The sequence below is a fragment of the Mauremys reevesii genome, linkage group 23 (assembly GCF_016161935.1).
Source record: "Mauremys reevesii isolate NIE-2019 linkage group 23, ASM1616193v1, whole genome shotgun sequence".
In the NCBI taxonomy this organism is placed as follows: domain Eukaryota; kingdom Metazoa; phylum Chordata; order Testudines; family Geoemydidae; genus Mauremys; species Mauremys reevesii.
Window position 1 is genome coordinate 16,851,104 of NC_052645.1, and position 16,420 is coordinate 16,867,523.

A 16,420-nucleotide genomic window follows, 5' to 3' on the forward strand; every position below is an offset into this window, starting at 1 on the left:
GCGAGCCCCCAGGGGGGCCAGGCTGCGAGCCCAGAGGGGGCCCGAGCTGCGAGCCAGGCTGCGAGCCCCCAGGGGGGGCCGGGCTGCGAGCCCACAGCGGGGCTCTTCCTCTTTTGCCCAGGCTGTTTCTGGTTCCTGCCTCCGAGCCTGGGGGGCGGCTGCGGGGCAGGGGCGGCGGGGCCCCGGAGCTGGCGGGGGCGGGGGCTGGGAGGGGCCCGTCTCCCCTGCCCGGGCGGGGCGGGCAGGTTGCCGGAGACGCGCTGACCGGGCTGGGAGCGGGGTGGGGGGGGAGCCTTTCCCCATGAATGGAGCTGGCGGCCGGGGCACGTCCCCCCGCTGCAGCAGCGGCTCGCGGCGCGTAGCAGCCCCATGGAGCTCAGCCCCTCCGCTCTTCCCTCCCCGCAGCCCGGCCGCCGCCCCGCCGCCCTGCCCCGGGAGCCGGAGGGCAGGAGCCGGCCCTGAGCGGCGGAGCAGCGAGGCAGCCCCCTCCCGCCCCGGGCGGAGCGATGGATCGTGGAGCCGCAGCGCCGGGGAACTGTCCGCGGTCCTGAGATGCCCGCGCCGGGTCCCTGTCTGCGGGAAGAGGCGCTGGGCTCCCGCTGCCCCCCCTGAAGCGGTGCGGCAGGGTCTGTCCCCCCTGCGCCGGAGCCCGGGGCCTGAGCCGTCGGCACAGGGATGCAGGATGCACCCGCTCTGGAGGATGGATCACTTTTTCATCTACATCAACGCAGCCCTGCTGTTTTATTTTAGCTATGCCAGCCTGTTCCTCGTGGAGGCAGGTAAGGAGCAGACGAGACCTGGCGGGGAGCCTGGGTGGTTAGCAGGGCTCAGCGGATTCTCCACATTTTAGCTGTGCATGCTGGAAATTGCAAAGCTTACCCCCCCCCGGCGCCCTTTGCAAAGCTCTCCCCCCCAGGCAGGTGTCATTTCGCGGCAGAGAGATGCTCATAAACTTCCAGGTGCTCCAGGGTCCTCCTGAGCGTTAACGCATTTGAGAGACGCTGTTCTGGTGTCGTGACTCGGTGCCCTGTCATGGGAGTTGGCTGGGGAGAGGTCCGGGTCACTGAAGTGTAACTTCACTGCTCTGCCCGCACAGCGCAGGCAGTCTAGGAACTCCTGGCCTTCTCCTGCCAGCCTGGACAGAGAAAGAGGGGCCTCCTGGGGTGTGTGTGTGTGGGGGGGGAAGAGGGTTGGGGCTGGAGGGGACTCACTAAAAAGATGACTTATAGGAGAAAATGAAGCAATGTCCAGAGTCTGCAGGGTGGCTGTGTATCCCGTGTGGGTGGGCAGGAGGTATGCCGTGTGATCTACCCTGAGCACGAGAGATCAAGGACTATATCTGTGTTAAGGGGAAACAATTTTCATTTATCACTGACTCTGACTCCTCCCCCACCCCATCCAAGTAAGGGCTAAGGGCTAGTGATTTTAGAGGCCCGACTTGTGACACCGTAAAGGAGCCTGGTTTTTAGTCAAGTGCTGAGCCACCTGCCTTCTGAAAACCAGGGCTCTTTAAGGTGTCTCAAGTTGGGCACCCAAAGTCACTAGTCTCTTGAAAATGTAGGTCAGAGTAATAACCATATGGCACGAAGCAGTCATGAGAGACGTGCATAAAGTCTGACCCATTCTTTGGACACTCACTACTGAGGACATTGCCATGGCAGAGAGGGTTATCTCCCCTAAGAAAGGTGCCTTCTCCAATTAATAGCCTGAACCACACCAGAAAAGGTAAAACCAGGTCCACCGTGTTCATGTCATGCTCTGTTAACTGTAGCTCCTTCCCCTTTCCCTTTCCCTCTGCACCTACCAGCCTATTCAAGGAGCCCTGAAGACACCCCGGCTCCTGGAAGCCAGATGGGCTTTAAGAGAATGAGAATAGCTGGTTTGGCTACTTGCTGCGGTACATTGTGCCTTGACCACATAATAACCAGGCCCCTTTTATCTGAAGTGCTTTTAGAGGCTGTTTTCTTTGGGATGTTGAGGAAAAAGCTTTCTGAAAGGAAGAGGTCACCACATCATTAGTTCTAATTTTTTTTAAAAGGGCTGATGTGTCCTCAGATACACTCCCCTTCTCTGCAGAGCTTTCTCTGTGTTTTCACCCCATAAACAGGCCTGTAGGTGTCATTTTGTTCTGGACCCTCACATGTACTGCCCACACACCACACAGTTACATTTTAAAACAATCGTTACAAGTCCAGACACAATCAAAGGACTCTCTTTACTCATACAAAGGACTGTCGCACTCACTCATTCCATTGCAGGTAATATGGTTTTGGCAAAACAGCTGCCTTGATTTACAAAATGCTGATTGCAAGAAGATCTTGCACTCCAGTATTCTGTACACATTTATCGGTGACACCCAGTTCCAGGAAGTGAAAATGCCTGTATCCGATCCAGACTGGTTAGTGGCTGTAGTTCTGAGAGTCCTTGTCCTATTTGTGCTGGGACAGAAGTGACCTCAAAAATATGCCTTTGGTTTTGATGCAATTGTCCTTGGCCATTGTTCATGATGCCAGAAGACATTGCAATCCTGAAGTTATCACTCTGCAAATCAGAGGCTGGGAGACATGGTGGGATTTATTAAAAATATTCCTAAAAGAATGAAACAATGGGGAAAATTCACACAGCACAATGAAGGCATTTGCAATTGAAATATCCTTCCCAGTTTCTTGTAACTAGGACAATCTCCTCTCCTTCTTCCTATCCTTGAGCCACCTGACTCAGCCAACTGGGAATAAACAAGGGGTTTTGTCCTGTTGTAATTTTTTTTTGGCTTGTTTGTTTTAACTGTCTGTTGTTGTCATTGTTTTGTGTATTGTAAAGTGCCTAGGAGTCACTGGCAGAGGGGGTAGGTATACGAAGATAGCAGCATGATCTCGTGGGTAAAGCACAGACCTGGAAAGCAGGAGATCTGGGTTCTATTTCCAGCTTTCTGACCTTGAGCAAGTAACTTCACCTCTGGGAAGTCTATTGATTTGGCCCCTGTCCTCACAGTATCTGAGCCCTTCACAGACATTATTGGGTTTGTTCTAACACCATCCTCATTTGGCAGAAAGGAAGCTGAGGCCACAAAGAGATTAAGAGATTTACCCAAGGTCACACAGAGAGTCTGTGACAGCTCGGAATTGAACCTTGGTTTCCCAAGCCATAACCACAAGATCATCCTTCCTCCCCAGTCTTGGCTTCTCCATCTGTAAAATGGAGATGATATTTCCTTGCCTCACAGGAGAGTCCTAAAGATAAACCTATTAGTGTCTGCAAAGTGCTTTGAGATCCTCAGATCAAAGGTATGAGAGAGAGTTAGAGTGTTAATATATTTATTAATGGGTTAGGAGTTTACTCAGTCAAGTGAGCCTATGGATTCTAACACTCCTCAGAAAATACATCCCCTGTGAAATCCTATGTGTTCTTCTGCAAAGAGAAAGAGGTGGGTGTGGGTGTGCATGCCTGTGTGAAAAAAGGGAGACTTTTTTTACATTACAGGGATTTTGTTTCTCTGAATTAGTACAAATACCTCACTCCCTCACAAGGGCAGGAACAGGTTGGCACAATCCTTTTTGGCAATGCCAGGCCCTGCCAATGGATGTAGACACACAAAAAATCTTTCCTTGGGGTCCAGGTTCATGCAGACAATTTAAAAACACTCTTTCTTGACAAAGGATTGGAGAATAGTATTGCAAACATCCCCTACTAATTTAGCAATCAAGGATAGCGTGGCATGGTCTGGAGCAGGGGCCCTGTAATGCACACATAGGTGTGTCTGTGTAGGGGATTCTCTGCATGTGGCATTCTGCAAATCAGGTCTATTTTGTTGCATGATCAGAAAGCTACAACAAGAGGAGAAATGCAGAGATGACTGGAAAAGAGGAATAGTATTGAAAGGGAAAGGTAGATGTGTAAAATAGTCTCTGAACTGTAATGCTGTTGGACAGCTGTCAGGTTCAGGCCAGCAATTGCATTAGCAAAGCCCTCCAACTAATTTCTATAGCTGTCTGCACAGGGGGATCCCTGAGAAAATATTTAAGTCATTTAGTGGGTCTGAAATATGCTTTAGCTTTATAAGAGCGCTCAGCTTTGAGCCTGAATGGCCTGCTCTGCCTGGCCTGTTAGTCCCTGAGCTGCCATCGGCCCATTCCTCATCACTCAGAGGTAATGAAAGAGGGAAGTGAGCTGTGCAGAACATGGAGTCACAGGGCTGCCATTATGGACTGCCGGAGCAGCCGGGGGATGCTATGCAAAGATGGTAAAAGGCTTCAAAATAGGCCAAGGCCATTACAACTTCCCAGTGCAAACAGCTCTCCTGCCATCTGCTAGACACAGTGCATTTCAAGTCTGGTTTCCCTAGGAGGAAGAGGAGAAAGATACAACACTTCCATGGGGCTACACAGAGCCACCCTGCAGTGTAACTAAGGGCCTGCGCCTACTGAAGTCAATAGCCAAACTTTCATTGACTTCAATGGGAGCTGGACAGGGCCCCAAGTCCTGTCAATTCAGGGAGCCGGGCTCCCTTTGCCATCCACTTCCCCTGTCAAAGAACATCTGGCTGGATTCTGTGCACTGTTCCTGCTTCAAGGCAGCTCAGTGTTCTCAACATCCCCAGACACCTACAGTGCCCTTCAGCTATTCCTAAAAGCTTTTAGTCTGCCCTCAGCTTCTCCCATGCAGCCCCACTGACTACAAGGGGGCAGAAGAGATGCAACTGAGGGCAGGTGTGGATCTTGGTAACTGGCCCCGATCCTGTGAGATGCTGAGCACTCTGAACTCCCTGAAGCCAATGGGAGCCAAGGGCACGCAGCACCTTGCAGGGTCAGGCCCCTTGTCAGAACCTGAAGTGAGCAGTGAAAGGAGGAATGCACTAGAAAGCAGCTGGCAGTCTGACACGTCAGATTACAGATGGCAAAGCGACCCACCTGAGCCTGCCCCCATCTCACTGCTGCCTTGGCATTTCCTGGCCAGCTGATGGACTCTATTGATTTCTACATTTGGCATGAATGAGATTTAATTGAAGCGCAGCGATTTCTAACCTCAGCCTCTAAGCCGGGAGCATATTATTCGAAGCACCCAAGGTTTTCATATGTTCCAAGCACCACCTCTTTCTGAGAACATACATGTGACAAATGGGGATTCATTCCACAGACAGACAGGCTCCGTTCACAGCCATATTAACCCCTCTTCCTCACTCTCTCTCACACACACAGAGTCACATATGATATCACTGCTTGCATAAGCAGCCCTCAATGGAGTTGCACCCACTTTGGTGCTGAATTTGACCCAGTACTTTTACTACTGGATGTCAAGTAAAAACCTCCTATTTCATGAAGTACCCAGAAGCCAAATTAATGCCTGACACAAGAATAATTCAGTTAAAAGAATAAATTTACTGAGAACCAATGCATGCAAATTTTATCTGCTTAGTGAAGCCCTGAGTGTCTGATAGAGGAACAAACCTGTGTCAGATCTATATAGAAAAGATCCCTATCGTGCATCAGATACTGAATCAAGTAGCTGCAGAATAACCGTTCATTACTCTGTGTAGGTACAAGGGGGGAGGGTTCCAGAGCTTGGGCTCCAGCTCAACCCCAAATGTCTACACTGCAATTTTATAGCCCTGCAGTCCAAGTCCCGTGAGCCCAAGTCAGCCCACGTGGACCAGCCATGGGTGTTTAATTGCAGTATAGACATACCCTGTATGGTCTTGGGCTAATCATTTAACCAGCCTGTGTCTTTATTTCTCCCATCTGTCAAACCACAATCGTAAGTCTTACCTACTTCCCTGGCCTGGTTATTGTTTGTACAAGCGATTGGAAAGCGGACTGTGCCATTTGCATAAGTGCTCAGTGTTGTTGGGATGGAACACTGAATTGTGACGTCATGAAAATATGCTGAAAAATGCCAGTTGGCTCCTTCTTAGCAAATCAAAGCTGAAAGAATAGAAACGTAGAAGCTAGAGGCAGAGAAATCCTGCCCCAGTCCACAGCTTTGAGGATCAGGGCAGCAATGTTCCCTACAGTGCATCTTTTAGTGCCTTGTCCAGTTTAGCTGTAAATGTTAGTTGATTAGGTTAGTTCACTGACAGTGATCTGGGAATTACTAGTATTTCTTTCTTTGTTTGTTATTTATTTATTATTTGTATTGCAGTAGCACTCAGGAGCCCCAGTTATAGGCCAGGGCCCCATTGCACTAGTTGCTGGACAAACGCATCTGTATAAGTACTGTGTGTGGTATCAATTTTAGGGCAATTCTGCACTGCTTGCTCACTCGGAGCTACTACCAAAGTCAAGTTAGGTGTGCAAGGAATGCAGGATGGGTTCTTTATTGGGAATTATGCAGATGCTTTGAGAGAATATACCACAAACTGACAACTTGAACCCTGAGGCTGAGATTTTCAAAGCTGCCTAAAGAATCAGGATGCTCATTTCCCATTCAAATGAATGGGACCAGGTATCCAAATCCCCTAGGTATCTTTGAACATCTCAGAGGGCCCACTTCCATTCTTTGTTGTGCAGTAGCAGCACAGAGCGTTTGCTATGCTCGCCAGGTGATTTGTATCTTAAGTGCTAAGATACAAATCTTCTATCACAGGTATATTAAAAAACAAACAAACAAAAAAACCCACCTAACTAGCTCTTATGAGGGCAAAAGAGTAGGTGAAAGAAGCAACAGTAGTAACATTAGCCAAATACTACATTCGAGCACAAGCTTTCATGCTTGTCATGTAAGTCTTTGCCCTTCTGTACTGGATTTCAAATACTCTTTTGGCACCACCCCTTTGGGAGGCAGGTGTATTATCCCCATTTTACAGATGGGGAAACAGAAGCACACCGAAGTTCACAGTCACAATGCAGTGCTGCTGGCCTTGATCATTGGGTGGAGGTTGGCGCAAGGAGGATTGGGAGCACTGCTGCATTGGGGCAGGGTTCCGATCCCAGAAATAGCGCGGTGACGTATGGGTAAGCGGTGCCGGTCGTGCTGCACAATGTGGCTCTGTGTGCGGGAAGATGATGCTCATCAAGGAACTGTGAGTTGGGGGCTGGGGCGTGCTGGGCAGCCGGAGAGGGGCAAGCCCCCGACTCCACTCCCCAGCTGGGGCAAGTCTCCGACCCCACTCCCTGGTGGGAGTGCTGGGAGGGCGGAGTGGGGCAAGCCTCTGACCCCACTCCCTGGCAACAGCTCGAGGGCTGGATTAAAAGGTCTGACAGGCCAGACACGGCTTTCAGGCTTGTCCACCCCTGTGCTATTCTGTAGTTTGAACCCACTGCCTCTTGTCCTGCCCTCTGTTGCAAGAGAGAACAACTTTTCTCCATCTTTTTTATGGCAGCCATTCAAGTATTTGAAGACTGCTGTCATGTCCCCCCTTAATCTCCTCTTTTCCAAACTAAACATACCCAGTTCCTTCAGCCTTTGCTCATATGGCTTGCATTCCATCCCTCTGATCTTCTTTGTCACTCGTCTCTGGATCCTTTCCAGTTCCTCTGCATCCTTTCTATACATTGGTGACCAAAATTGGACACAGTATTCCAGCTGAGGCCTAACCTAATCAAAGAGGAGTTGTTGCAGGTTGGAGTCTAGTGAATCTGGGGCTGGCATCCAACTGCTAAAATATGTGGTGGAAACTGACCCTGTGCATGTTATTAAAAAAGTGAGATATGGAGTTAATTAGAGACATGCTACTCCTTTCCAACCAACCATGTAAATATTACAGGGCAGTGGAGTCCCTTGTGTATCAGTAAGGGCTGGCAATTCTACCACTATAATCAGCTTGTTCTGTATCAGTGTCTTGGTTCTCATGTGATTACTTGTCTCCTGGTCTCTAAATGTAAAAAAAACCAAGTAGTTACACTCTCCAGCTTGCTAAGAACATTTCTCTCATGTTATGTAGCCGCAGAAAGAGAGGGGTCATAAACCAGAACTTTTTACCCGAAACATGCTGAGTATGTGGGCTCTGGATTAAATTGGCCCCTGGATCTGGCCTTCAGATTGCAAAACTAAAACCCAGATCATCCCCATTTCTTCCTGTCTCTAGGATTTAATCAGGTTGGGGGCTTATACACAAATACTGGAGCAAAACGAGAGGAAACATTAGGCTAGGGCTCAATCCTTCAGTCATGATCAATGCTCACTTCAAAGAAGGATCTGTTTGATTGCACTCTGCAAGCCAGATGCTGGGGAAGAGCATCTCCTGCGACTGAGAGACACTCAGTTCAGGAGATTGGGAGGCATCAGGGACTGGTGGTGGTGTATGTGTCAGCCCTATGGTGAGTTAATGCAGCTAAGAAGCTACTCTAATTTATACACCAGCTGAAGATCAGCTCCGCCAGCTCCTCCCACCAGCGCAACTCTCATCTGGCCAGTTATGGCCGGAATCCAGCTCCTTTGTGCTGCCTGAATGGCACAAAATGACCTAGTCCAAACTGAGAATCTGGCCCAATGCCTTCACATAGACGCTCACAGCTCCCCATGGAGTTGGCGAGTGGGGGCTGTGGCGTTTGGACCATGACTATTGCATTTTGTAAGGGGGTGGGTGGTTTGCAGGGAATAACTGACTCCTTTCTAGCACTAAAGAATCACCAGTTGGGCTTTTTGTTCTTTGAAACTGTCTGATTTCATTTCTCTCATGTGACTCAGAGCCTGAATGGCAGTGGTGGACGGGTCCATGCTCCCTCCCACTCCCCTGCAGGCTTCCGTCATTAAAATGCTCAAGAAAGCTGAATACTGCTTCAGCCCTTGCTAAATACCCCATAACGTTGACAAGCAATTATACCTGCTGAAGGAAATCCCACTGTGAGAGCAAAGAAAGGGCTCTGAGACGGAACTAAAGCAATTCCTTTCACACACATCTCTCTGCGTTGGAGAGAAAGGACCCCCACAGCCCTCGAAGGGAGAGGGGGTGTGCTTCAATGCCTTGGAGAGAACATTGTTCAGAAGATTTAACAACAGCTCTTTCCCCTGCAGGTCATGTTCTTATGCCACTTGCTTCTGCTGTAAAGGTCATGGCACAGGGAACAAAAAGCCATGGTGATTTAATCCTGGCATTTACCGCTTCCCCTAGGAAAGGACATGCAGCTGGTAGGTCTTGCTTGGGCTCAAGGATGCATTGAAGGGACCAGGTAGTGATGGGAAAGACTGATCCATTTCAGAGCCTTGGCTGTGGCTTAGGTTCCTGGTCCTCTTGCTGGAGGCTGTGAAGAATTTAAGTCTTTCACAGCATTAAGAAGCTCCCTGCAGAATAGGAACTAAGCAATTCAGAAATTACCGTGGTCCCAGTGCAAGCCATGTTAGAGTGGGAAGAGAGTTCACTCTGCTCCATCTGCTTCCAAGTACAGTCACAGACCTAGTTGCAGCTTCTGAAGGAGCTGAGATCAAAGCAAACAGATTGCTTGGGAGGTTTCTCACCTTTGCACCCCAAACCAGGGGAGACTAAACTTAGAAATGGGCTCCAATACTGTATCCACCTTCTGAACAGATGACTCAGCCAGTGGAAGTGACCTCAAAGGATGTGATAGTACCACAGATCCTCACTTCCATTGTTTAATTACTTCTTCCTGCAGCTTACATGGCAAGGGGACACAAAATTGGCTTGTACTCTCAACTGCACAGTAAAGGCTCACCGCTAAACAGGGGGGAATTGCTAACTGAGAGTGGCTTCCAAAGAAAGATCTGCAACAGCAAGAGTTGTGGTTCAAGCAGAGGAGCCAGGAATTCCTGAGCAAAGTGAACCCCTAACACTGACATTCTTTGTGTCCTTGGGCACCTCATTTAATGTCTGCCTCAGTTTGTCCATCTGTGCAAAGGGGATTAAATACCTACATACTATCCAAGGGACAGTAAGGGACTGATTAGCTTATTTCTGTTTAACTGTGTTGGGGCCTATTCCCTTCTCTGGGTGGATCCCATAGGAGCCTGCCTTCCCTTAGAGAGGCTAGTGCTGCACAGTGTGTGACCTCTTCTATTCACACATGCACACACTGCTTTTGGGACTCTTGTAGGAAGGCTATGAATTCCCAAGAGCAGACATCTCTATTCCAAAACTCCCGTTACAGAAAGCAAGTGTGAGCTTTAAGAAATGAACCCCTGTGTCTTCCGGCTAGACCGCAATTCTTATTTTGTACATTCCTTACCCAGCATCTAAAGAGTCCAACATACCACATCTGATCTTTGGTCAAAAAGTGCCTGGTGTCTCCCTTGCAAGGAAGTTACTGGAGGGGGACATAGGGCTGGATTTTCAAAAGGAGCTTAGGAACGCAGGTTCCATTGACTTACAGTGAGACTTGTGCTTCTAAGTCACTTGGGAGCTGTTGGAAACCCCACTCTAAGACTTTAGCAGCCAGGGCTCAAGGAACGTTAGCCGGCATTAAGGAGGGGTGACACCGCAGAAAGCTGCTGATGCATCGCAGTGCATGCGTTGAGATGGAATGGAAACTGATCAAAGCTGAAGACAAAGGGATCAGACTCTGAGGGGGAAATCCTTCAGGAACTTGGGCTGAAGTAGGCAAAAGACATCTCCCCTCTTAGGGCAGAGAGAAGGCAGAAGAGTGTTTGGGAGACCTGTAGCTGAGGCCAGAGCAGAAGTGGATACCTGATTGGGCTCCCAGCTTACATGGCTGGGCAGCAGGCACAGGGCTTTGGGTGGCTCTGGTACCTTTCTTAAGCAATTATCCAGGAGACCAAGAAAAATCAGTTTGATGGATCAGAACTACACTCACCATATCCAAGGCTCCTCTAGGCCAGACTGTAAGGCAGGATGCTGGCTAACAAGGATGGTCTCTTGTATTGGCTTCACTGTATCATTTATAAATAGGGCATTAGGTACAGTTAAAGTATTAGAGATCCATAAGCTATTAAGTACAGATCATATACTGTACGTAGCACTAAATATACATATTGTATAATATATAGAGATGACATTAAATATAGATCAGATATACTAGATAGGAGGTATGAGGTAGGCATAGTCAATCAGATATAGGTCAGGTACTATATTGAGGATACTGTACATAGGGTATTGAATATAGATCCGATAGTGATGATATATAGGGTATTAGGTATAGCTCAGACATTGGTTAGGCATAGGAATACCTCTAGGTACAGATCCATAGATAGATATGAGCTAGTGGGCATAGTGTGGGTACCACTCTAGCACTGGGTATGGATTGGCAGGGTACTCTACATACTGTTCATGGTGTAGTTTGTAGTCAATCTCCCCAACTAATAGATGTGCTGGGTGATTATTGGTTGACACCAGCAAGGGCTGTGATATCAACCCCCGTGCAACAGCAACCCAACAGGCAGGTAGGGAGCGTCCCATCCTCCAGGCCTCCTGTTCCTGACACCAGGAGCCGCTGGTGGTAAGGTGAGAGGCCAGCAACAAATTAGTCCAAAGCCATAAATGTTTTCTCTCTCTTTAAAGAAAAAAAGCTGCTTAATAATCAGCAGAGCATTTAATGAGAGGCAAAAAGGAGTTCTCAGCATTAAGAGCATATTCATGGTAATCTTCACTGCTTGTGCCTCTTTGTTGCGTGGAGAAGGCTATGCCCTGCGTTCTCCAAAAGGACCCAGAGTATGCAGCTGTGAGGCATGGCTGTGACACACAGTGCCTGGGGTATGCAGGGCAAGGGTCCACCTTGTGAAAGCTCCCTGCTGGAAGGAAACAAGAGCGATCATGGTTTGTTTCACAGCAGCCACTGCCCATGAGAAACCGGCATGATTTTATTTTAACTACACAAATGGGCACAAAAAGGAGAACATCTTTTCATGTGCATGCATGTCGCTAACTCAAACTCCGCCAAACAGATGCTCTTTCAGTTTTGAGAGAGGAATTTGCTCCGGTGGGGTTATGGCCTATGAGTTGGAATGAAGTTAAACAGCTAAATCACAAACCCTGGAACATATGGTCTATTATTGACTAAAAGGCTGATGCAGCCATCCCTAGTGCATCAGGAATGAATGTGCCTGGGGAGGGCTGGGTGACTGTTGCATAGAAAGTTCCCCAGATATCCTGCCTGCATGTTGAAATGAGTTCAGATGAACATTACCCCCTCTGCCTCTGGGGTCACTTTCTGGTAATGGTTTGAGTTTTACTGACATAAGCATTCACAGAAAGCAAAATTCAGAGCTGCACGCACAGTATCAGGGAATTCAACATTTAGATTTGTCCACCTAAGCATTCGTGCTGAAAATGCTCACACAGAGCCCGTCAGAGACCAGAAACTGGATCTCATCTATCTAATCACAACACAACTGGAATTCCAAAGAAAGTGTGATCGACCCAGAGAGTAAGAAAGTTTATGGACTAAATCCAAACAGAAAATAGATTCAAGGAAATCACAATCTCATCCTGGATCTTCCAGGACCTTCGTTGCAAATTATTCACTCAGCTCTGTCTGTGGAGAACTTACTTGCCTCGCTTCACATTTCTGCAAATGGCCTCACATCACTTTTATACTGGATTAACTCCCTTGATTTCAAAGGCGTGCGTCCTGATTTACAGGGGGGTAAAGGGAGAGCATTGGGTCCACTGCGTTTGATTTTAGTGCATCTCCCTTTACCATCCATCTCTTGGGGTTTCTATTGTGCAGATGGAGGTAATGAAGTATCCTTAATCCCCCTCCCCACCTGCTCTCTCTCCTGGTCTGTATTGTGACTCCTGCTTTATAGGCTCCCGTCTCTGTGGAAACGTTTGGGCTGCAACCTTGCAGTGCACTTCGCTGTCACGTCACAGCCTCGCAGCCTTATTTAACCTGCTCATGTTGAAGGTGTTTGCTCTGCTTCTCCGTATCTGCTGGCTCTTCCCACCTCCCCCACATTTTATGGCATCGGAAAATTTAGGCATTTTTGATATTATCCTTTCCGCAAGGTCATTAATATCCCTGCTAAACCAAAGGGATTCAGATGCCAGTATTGGTGCCACCCACATATTCCTTCTCCCCATCCTGAATGCTCTTTTACCCACACACTCTGTTTCCCGGTAATTCACTTGTTTCAATAACCTTCCCAAACCCAGGCTGTATAGATCACCCCATGCTGTGGTAGCCTCTCTCAACAGCATCTGGGAAAGCACAACAGGCAGGGATTTAGCTGCATGGCTGTACTTTAGAAGGGGGTAGACACCTTGCTCAAAGCACCATTACCATGTTGCAATCAGAGCCTGTTTTGTCTGCTGCACCCCCCTCCCACCTCTCAGCTCAGTCATAGCCTCAATACATTCTAGCAAATTCATCAGGCATGACTCACGGACCTTCCCTGTATGAAGCTCTTCAAACTGCCCCTTACTAAAATAAGACCCTACTCTGATTTGCAATTGGGTTTTTAAAGGGGGTTTAAGTAATAGTAGAAAGTGCTGGACTGACAACCCTGGAGACCAAAGTCCTCTCTTGCTGCCTCAGCTGAGTCCAGAAGGGACTGTGCTAGGGGTGAGAAAGGAGCACTGGCCAGTGACCCATCCTGTCCTTGGCCTCTCTGATGAGGCTGCCAACCAGGGGCTCATTTACTGACCATAATGAAAGGGGTTTGTTTGTTTTTTTGGCTGCTGGGATTACAAATGCATTTCACATGGGCCACAGAAGAGATGACAACAATTTCTGATTGATGCTGACCTGATCAAATAAAGGATCTTCCCTCTGCAAACTCTTTGAGCCACCGATCATTAGTTACTGCTCCATTTCAAGCCACTGCCCAGCCTTTCGTGAGATTCCAACAATCTGGGCCAGGGGTTTTCTTATTGTCCTTTTTGCTTCCTGAAGGACTGTGGGCTGGAACCCATCTGGGCTCGATGCCTTGTCTAGACCTTCCCATTCCTAATTGCCTCGTTACTGATTCCTGGAGCTTTTGAAGCATGATCACACCTGTTGGCAATGGAAGCACCCAGGTCTTGCCCGAGAGTGTTGTTTGGAAGGGGACACAGGGTCACTGCTTTCCTGTTAGTTCAAAGCCAGGAGGGTTGGTTGGAAGTTCAGCCAGTCCCTCAGCAGTCAGCTCATCAGCCCCACAAATGTGGTCATTTAAAATAAATAAATCAAAGGAGACCTAACTTCTGCCCACCCTGGCCTTGTGGCACCACCAGGGGGCTTGTAAAGCATCAGCATTTCAAAGCAGCAGGGAAATAAAAATAAAAGAACCCCCCCCCCAATCAATAACAATACAAGCAATCAGGAGAATGACGAGGGGCAGTTGGCCCAATGCTGGGAGTGGGGAGGATATGGCCCTAATGTGGTCACTAAACTTCTACCTAGTAAAGTTACTGGTGCATCTTCTGTCATTCAGTGGGAGAAGAAAAATCTCTTGGGTGCTGCAGCCTGCCCAGGGTTGAGCTGCACTTAACCTGAGTTGCTCGCCCACTTGCAGTGGCTGTGCACCAGGCAACTGGTCACCCATGTTACATGAAAATCGGGCTCTGACAGTGTCGTAATTAGACTTAACAGTTACTGCTGCATTTCCTAGAGCTGTTGTCCTAGGCTGACTGCAGACTCAGGCAGACAGAACTGTGTCAGCTAGATGCCCCTCACCTTTGGAAGATTTTCCTTATAGCCATAAGGGCTCGCGACAGCCAAGTTTCTTCACTGAAAGCTTGCAGTGTGCTGCCCCTGAATCCCAGATTAGTACCTTGTGTGGGCAGGTGCACAGCTCAGGGCTTGAAGGCCTCTGGTCTAATGGTCTGAGCCAGCGCAGAACTAGGAGCATCGATCTTCTGTGTTCAAAGCAGGACTCCGACAATGACTCCCCGGGTGACCTTGGGCAAGTCATGTCCCTGTTCTCTACCTCAGTTTCCCCCAAAATGGGGCTCTATTTGCCTGCTCCACAAGGCTGCAGGGATGGATGGGGATGAAGCCTTGGAAGGTGGCATGTTCTGAGGACAGGTACACTTTTGGAGCTCTTTAACCATGTATCCTCTGGCAGGGCCATGTTCCACTCCTGCAGGTGGACCAGTGGCCATGGTCTCCTCCTTCCTTTCCCCCACTCCTTCTCCTCCCCCTCCCCCCCGCACCGCTGCATTGCTGTCAATAGGGCCAACTGCAGGAGGGCTGATGTCACTCACTCCGATCGGCAGCTGGCAGCCCTTGGCCAGCAGCCGCTGCTGCGGCAGGGGTTCCAGGACTGCCAGAGCCGGAGGAAGTGGGCTAGGGAGCGATGCAGCAGCCTGGGGGCTCGGGGAGGAGGCAGATCTGGACTGGCGTGGGGGGCACGGGGTGGGCAGTGATGGGGGGCATGGCGGAGGGAGGCGACAGGGCCCGCGGTTGCAGAGGACGCCCACAGAAGTAGGTGCTAACGTGGCTGCGAGCGGCCAGTCCCCCCACCGGGAGCAATAGTGTAAAATAAAATTTTGGGGCACCCCAAATCTTGGCACCCTAGGTGGCTGCCTAGTTCACCTAGTGGTTACACCAGCCCTGCACCCCGCTCTTCACTGCATGTGGGTTTCAAATCCCCAAGGGCGTTAACTAGGGCACCAGTGTTACCAGAGGTTCTTTCAACCCGAAGCTCTTGGTAATTTTTACTCTGTGCGAGGAGGTGTCAGGAAATAAATCGGGGAGACACGGCTGTCCGACCGATAGATGGCTGGCACAAACAGGACAACATGAGAGTGCTTTCACCTAAAGCTAAACTTTACTTAGTCTCAAGCACTTACACATGTCTGCAATGGTTAATAAAACACCCCCAACCCTTGATAATTACCAAAGCTGAGTGTGGCTCTCGAGTGACACAGCGGCAGGTTTCCGGTGGCCAAATCTTCCATCTGCCGGTGGGGACCGCAAGATGTATCCAGAGGGAGAGTCCAAAAAGAGCCCAAAAGAGTCCCCAAACGAGTCCAACTATCTCAAGCTTCCCCCCTTATTTATACATTAGTAATAGAATGACATGTCCTTTAAAGAAAACTTGTTAAGTGAGCAGTTCCAATGGGCAAGCAAGAGGCTCCTTCTGATTATTGATTAACCAGGTGTGGGTTTTTCCAGAGTTTGCAGCCTTGAGACCCCAATAGACATTCCTGGGGCACATCCCGCTCTTTTAAAATGCATGTATCAGCAACTTCAACACAATTCTTATCAGGAAGGACGTGGGGTCAAGCTGCCCTTTCTGTGGCACCCCAAAACTCCCCCCCCTCCTGCCTTGGTCAAGCTGAGACTGCTGAATGGCCAATTTACAGCTTGCTGACTAGGCTGCCTTTAACAATAAGCCATAGTGGTTTCAGGCACTTTACTGGTTTGCCAAAGTCTCCCCGTACACCAGCACTTCCAACTACAGGCCACCCTTGGTGACGTGCTGAGTACCCAGGCAGGGTCCTGTTTGCCTTTCACTCTCACTGCAGTCTGGGCAAGCTCTAATGGAGAAAGCAGGGGTGTGTGTGACAGACTAGCTAGATGAAGAGTATGTGATGGCGTTGTGTGGCATAAAAGCGTTATCAGCATGAGTTTGGGATGCAGTGTCTAACGGG

At 49.1% G+C, this 16,420-nt stretch overlaps 2 protein-coding genes across 3 annotated transcripts in view; one reads left to right on the forward strand and one right to left on the reverse strand.

Annotated features, from left to right (window-relative positions):
• The first annotated feature begins 617 nt into the window (after positions 1–617).
• Positions 618–16,420, forward strand: part of FNDC5 (fibronectin type III domain containing 5) — a 29,502-nt gene continuing 13,699 nt past the window's right edge. For both annotated transcript variants that reach the window (XM_039511499.1, XM_039511500.1), the window contains exon 1: positions 618–779. In XM_039511499.1, the coding sequence (XP_039367433.1) occupies positions 683–779 (97 nt within the window). In that variant the 5' untranslated portion in view covers positions 618–682. The remainder of the gene's footprint in view (positions 780–16,420) is intronic.
• LOC120389163 (S100P binding protein) overlaps positions 11,402–16,420 on the reverse strand; it is a 47,208-nt gene continuing 42,189 nt past the window's right edge. The window contains exon 5 of the mRNA XM_039511488.1: positions 11,402–11,634. Within this exon, the coding sequence (XP_039367422.1) occupies positions 11,417–11,634 (218 nt within the window). The 3' untranslated portion in view covers positions 11,402–11,416. The remainder of the gene's footprint in view (positions 11,635–16,420) is intronic.